Source organism: Pistacia vera, unplaced genomic scaffold, assembly GCF_008641045.1.
Source record: "Pistacia vera cultivar Batoury unplaced genomic scaffold, PisVer_v2 Contig152, whole genome shotgun sequence".
NCBI lineage: Eukaryota > Viridiplantae > Streptophyta > Magnoliopsida > Sapindales > Anacardiaceae > Pistacia > Pistacia vera.
Window position 1 is genome coordinate 1,581,596 of NW_022195597.1, and position 6,000 is coordinate 1,587,595.

General features: G+C 37.5%; 1 protein-coding gene across 1 annotated transcript; it reads left to right on the forward strand.

Moving 5' to 3' along the window:
- Positions 1 to 2,396: 2,396 nt before the first annotated feature.
- On the forward strand, positions 2,397 to 2,915 carry LOC116124415 (NAC domain-containing protein JA2-like). The gene has a single exon (XM_031410136.1). It carries the CDS (start codon positions 2,397 to 2,399, stop codon positions 2,913 to 2,915), a length of 519 nt encoding a protein of 172 aa, XP_031265996.1.
- The last annotated feature ends 3,085 nt before the right edge of the window (positions 2,916 to 6,000 follow it).

A 6,000-nucleotide genomic window follows, 5' to 3' on the forward strand; every position in this document is an offset into this window, starting at 1 on the left:
TGCTATTAGACGGAGGGATTTTCCCTTTATAAACTCGAGCTCCCTAATAATTTTTTACGTGGGATTTGTAACACTAGGAATTAATTAAATCCTATACACTGCAGGTCTATATATTTAGTTTGTTTAATTCCAAAATCATGAGTTGATGAACACATCATCCAACGAATGGGAAATTGAAGGCGAATAACATTGATGTGATTTTATTCTGCCTACTTGAAGAACTATTTTTAATTATTTTCATTAAACACATATTTTAATTACGATTTTTTAAAATAAAAATATTACCTTATTTTAAATTTTAATTAGAAAATAAATATCTTAAATAAAGATTATCTTTTTGTTGTGTGTGATTTTTTCCCCAAGCTTGAGCTATTGTGAGGATATAGCTCGACTCAGAACCAGTTCAGCAACGATGTTTGGTCGACCTAGCATAAGCTCGTCAAGCTGTAGCTCAACCCAACATAAGCTAGTTGCGAATAATCCGAGTAATCATTCAATCAATTCTCAGAGTATCTCAGATCCCAGATATTGCGGAAAAGATTAGATTAACAACAATTTCTACGTAATCCCAGCACCCAATCGCGAGAATATCAGAATTACATTTTAGATCAATTGTAATCCATTTGTTTTCACTATTTCCTTCCTACAAATCTTGTATATAAACCTCCTCAAATTATGAAAAGGGGTTACAAAATCTTTGTAGGATTTACATTGTAAGCTCTTACCGCAAATACAAAATAGTAGTCGTAAGCTTTAGAGTTTACCTCACCGAACCACTTTAAAAACTCTCATTATATTTTACTTTATTGCATCTTGATACCTTCATCACTGATTATCTTTAATCACACTCACATCAATTTTGGTTTAATCACACTCATATCCATTTTGATTCCGACAGGATCAATCGAATTTCTCTTGTTGATGCAGATTTATGTATCTAACACCTTTCTAATTAGGAAACGAAATAGATTTTAATTTTAATAAGGAAACCAACTCTATAAATTGTTACTCTTCTCTTATTATTCAGTAATACGGAAACCAATGGATTGCTTGCCATTTTGTTTTAGGTTCGATCCCACCGACGAGGAGATAATTTTTTATCTCTATAACAAAGTCCATGGTCTTCAGCTTCCTTCCAACGCTGTGATTCACTGTGATGTTTACCATGAAACTCACGTTTGGAAGAAGCTTTTGGAAGAGAGAAGAGAGGACAGGCTTTATGTTCTTACGAAGCTTAAGAAGATTGGACGTTCGAAGATTGGGAGGGTTACGGAATCCGGAACATGGAGATCGTAACATGATAAGGATGTGTATATGAGTGTTGATGGCGGTGAGAAGAAACAGCAAGTAGGCTACAAGAAGAGCTTCACGTTTGTGCCGAAAAAGAAGAAGAATGAAGAAAAGGGTAAATGGGTGATGCACGAGTATCGTCTCCATGAAAGTTTAGTTCCTGCTAATACTAATCCTTTCGATCACTACGTGCTCTGCCAAATCAAGGAGAAGGTGAAGGGGGAAGAGCTAATGAAGAATATCAATGGCAGAAACTTCTTGGCTAATAATAATACTTCAGTGGTGCCATCTGATCAATCAAACTCCACTTTTGATGAAGAACTGGAGGCGGTACTCATGGCAGATGACCAGCTATTTACGATGGATCAATGCACTGATGAATGCTGATGATTGCATGGAAAGATTAGGGTTTCTTATAATTCGATTCTTAGTGTTTACGATGGACGACTGAGTGAATGGGAGGTGTGATCAAAACATTATGGAAGACTCCAAAACATCATTGACTTATCAGCATGATGCCGTTAGTAATGTAGCAATGCAATGGAATCACCATTTTTATGCGCCATTGAAGCAGTAACCCAACAATGCTCAGTTTATGATTAATGAGATTGTTTTATTTCATAATTTCTAATGAAAATTAAACTTGTTTGTTTGTCAAATTAAATCTATATATCAATGACTTGAAGTAATCAATTAGTTAACAAAATAAAACCAAAACATAAGGAAACAGAAAAATAACGAATTTTCTAGTATAATAATTAACACTACATTGGATGTCTACTTATAGGAATCAAATGAATAACATTGATGTGCTTGTATTCTGCCTCCCAGAACCCGAAAAACATAAGGCAGAAAGGTCAGTTAAAATTCAACTTAAGAGGATACACTCAGGTCCCTATTATTTAATTATCTAATAAGAGCCCTAGGTAATTAAAATTGTTTTGCTAGTTTAATTTGATAGAAATAAGGAAACTCAGGCGATAAAACCTAAATCAATATTAAGGAAACAAAGATATAGTAGGATTACTTGCTATTCACGCCACTGCTTCTATATATAAATCTCTCTCCCTTTCTCTTACTGCCTTCTATCTTTTAGTTTAATAATAATGGAGATTCCACTGTGTTATCGTTTTTATCCAACTGATGAAGAAATCATTCTTCATTATCTTTATAACAAAACTCATGGCTTCCCACTCTCTTCATCATCTGCTATGATTGAGTGCGATCTCTACGATGAAACTGATGCGTGGAAGAATTTCTTTAAAGCTACGATAGAGACTACTCTTTACTTTTTCACAAAGCTTAGAAAGAAATCGGAGAAAGGTTCCAGAGTTAAACGTGCTACAGGAAGCAGAACATGGAGAACTCAGGGTGATGAAGATTTGTACAACGGTGGTGACAGAAGACAACGCATTGGATACAAACGGAGTCTTACGTTTATCCCCAAGAAGACTGAAGAAAAGGGAAAATGGGTGATGAAGGAATATCTGCTTCATGACAGCCTATTGAGGAACAAGAAGAGTGATTTGGTTGTCTGCCGAATGAAGAAGAAAGTCATCGAAGAAGAAACAATGAGAAGTGAGTTGACGAGTAATAATAATTGTTATAACCACTCACAGAAATAATCAACCAAATAACAATAGATCAAGAACAAGAATCACAATAAAACACACACAAGAACAACCAGATTTATCGTGGTTCACTTGCTCTATATTTGAGCAAGCTACGTCCACGTTGAACTCGAAAATCACACGAGCTCGCTGCACTAAACCACTGTCAAGATTACAGATTACACACAGCAATACAAATCCCTCAAAAACCCCTTCTTCAACCCGTAACTCATCCTAGATATTACACCTTTCGAATCCCTATAAACAACGTATACAATACACTCAGAATGACCTGACCTAGTCACTCAATCAACAAGTTACAAGATTCACTCAACCCAAATTGAAAAACCCTAAAGACTCAAAATGGTGTTTAAGGAAGAAGAGAGAGATTTGCCAAAATGAATGAATATGTAAACTGCCAAATAACTCTGCTTTTATATGGTTAACATTAGGGTTAAATTCCAGCCGTTAGATCTTCTTTTCATCAACGCTCAGGATTGTTTCTTCAGTTTGGATCAAAACGATGTCGTTCCATTTAAGTGCTAATACGACAGCGTTTCAAGCCATCATCCAACAATCTCCACCTTGATGGGTTGAAAAACAGCTCCTGTGCTAATGCAGCTTGCCTTTAGTGAGTCCTTCATAGTTCTCTTGCTACTCTTGCTTACTGAATGGATAGTAGGTTCAAGCAATGCTTGAACTTAGCAATTGTAACAATCTTCGTACCCATGTCTACTGGATTGTGCTTAGTAGGAACCTTATTGAGTGCTATCTCCTCCCTAGTGATCAGATCTCTCACAAAGTGATAGCGAACATCTATGTGTTTGGTTCGCTCATGGTACACTGGATTCTTACTCAGATGTATTGCACTTTGACTGTATGAAAAAATGGTTGGCTTCAGTTCAGACAAGTTTGCTTCACTCAGGATCCCTTTGAGCCACATTGCCTATTTAAATACATCAGCTACAGCCACATATTCAGCCTCGGTTGTTGATAGTGCAACTATAGGCTGTAATTGGGACTTCCAACTGATGCAGTTGCCCCCCCAAGGTAAAGTAATATGCAGTGGTTGACTTCCTAGTGTCACTGTCACTTGTAAAATCAGAGTCGACAAAACCATCCAGCTCAAGTGAGGCAGATCTTTTACAGTATTCTAGTCCCACATTTAAAGATCCACTAACATATTTTAGTACCCACTTCAAGGTTGTCCAATATTACATACCAGGATTGGACATGAATCTACTCAGCAATGATATCACAAATGATAGGTCAGGCTTAGTACTAATCATAGCATACATCAAGGATCCAATCACATTAGCATAGGGTATGGTCTCCATTCTAATTAACTCAACATCAGTGTTAGGGCATTGAGCCTTGCTTAATGTGAAGTGGTTTGCTAAACGCATTGAGACAGTTTTGGACCCTGACATTCCAAATTTCTCTACAAACTTATGCAGGTATGAACACTGGTGAATTTTTAGTTTGCGTTTACTTCTGTTTCTATCAATTTGCATGCCTAAAATCTTCCTAGCATCCCCTAGGTCTTTCATTTCAAATTCAACATTCAGTTTATTCTTTAACTCACAGATCAGAGGCTTTGATTTTCTTATTAGTAACATATCATCTACATACAGTAGTAAGTAAATAGGTATTTCATCTAAAACAACAAAGTAGAAACAATTGTCATACTTACTCCTAGTGAATCCTATACCTACTATAAGGGTGTCAAACCTCTTATACCATTGCCTAGGGGATTGCTTTAGACCATATAAGGATTTCAGCAGTAGGCAGGCATGATTGGGGGCTCTTTTATCTATGAAACCTAAGGGTTGGCTCATGTAGATCTCTTCCTCAAGATCTCCATGTAGAAATATAGTTGTGACATCTAATTGTTCAAGTTTTAGATCCTGGTGAGCTACTATGGACAGCATAAGCCTTATGATTTTGTACTTAACTACTGGGGAAAAGACTTCATTGAAGTCTATTCCCTCTCTTTGGGTGAAACCCTTGGCTACAAGTCTAGCCTTATACCTAAGGGGATCCTTATCAGTGATACCTTCCTTTAGTTTGAATAGCCACTTGCATTGTACAAGTTTCTGATCCTTGGGCTTTGGTACAAGCTTCCAGGTTCTGTTCACCTCCAAGGACTTCATTTCAGCTTCCATAGCAGCCTTCCATTGCTCCCTTTCTTTTGTCTGCATGGCTTCCTTATAAGTTTCTGGTTCTCTTCTTTGTACTTCAGTACCTGCAAGAAGGGCAGTGTATATTAGGTCAGCATAGGAATATCTCATGGGTGCCCTTACCTGTCTTCTGGTTCTGTCTCTTGCAAGCTGGTAGTCTTGCAAGTGTTCAGGTTGGATCTTAGTGTCATCTGCTGTTTCTATCTCATCCTCATGTTCTGGATCAGTTTGTCCAGTTTCTCCTCCATGTTCAGTAACAGCTTCAGTTTCTTGGCTGGTTTGAGTTTGGGTAGGAAGCTCCACCTCAATTGGTGTAACTTCAGGTTGGGTGAAAAGATCATCTGTATTTGAAATGGGGTCAGTTTTGGTTCTAGTTTCCTTACAAGGAAATACTCCCTCATTGAATATCACATCTCTGCTCACAATGATTCTAACCCCTAGAGTATCTCTATCCCAGAGTCTATAACCTTTGGTCCCTTCTTGATACCCCAAGAATATGCACTTGGTTGACCTTGGTTCTAATTTTCCTCCCGTGGTGTGTGCCTAAGCTACACACCCAAAAACTCTCAAGTGGCTTAAAGCTAGGACTCTACCAGTCCACATTTCCTTAGTGCTTTTTAAGTTTATTGTAGTCGATGGGCTTCTATTTACCAGTTATGCTACTGTTGTAAGAGCTTTTCCCCAAAAAGAGGTGGGGAATTTGGAGGTTATTAACAGGCACCTAACCTTATCAAGGAGGGTTTTATTCATTCGTTCGCCACTCCATTCTGTTGTAAGGTATAGGGTACTGTCCTATGTCTTAAAACCCTTTGCTTACAACAAAACTTGTCAAATTATTGATTACAGAATTCCAGCCCATTGTCTGTTCTAAGAACCTTCACCCTTTTTCCCATTTGGTTCTCTACTAAGGTTTTCCAGTC

Excerpts from the sequence above, each read along its gene's own strand:
- LOC116124415 (XM_031410136.1), top strand. The coding sequence starts at position 2,397 with ATGGAGATTCCACTGTGTTATCGTTTTTATCCAACTGATGAAGAAATC.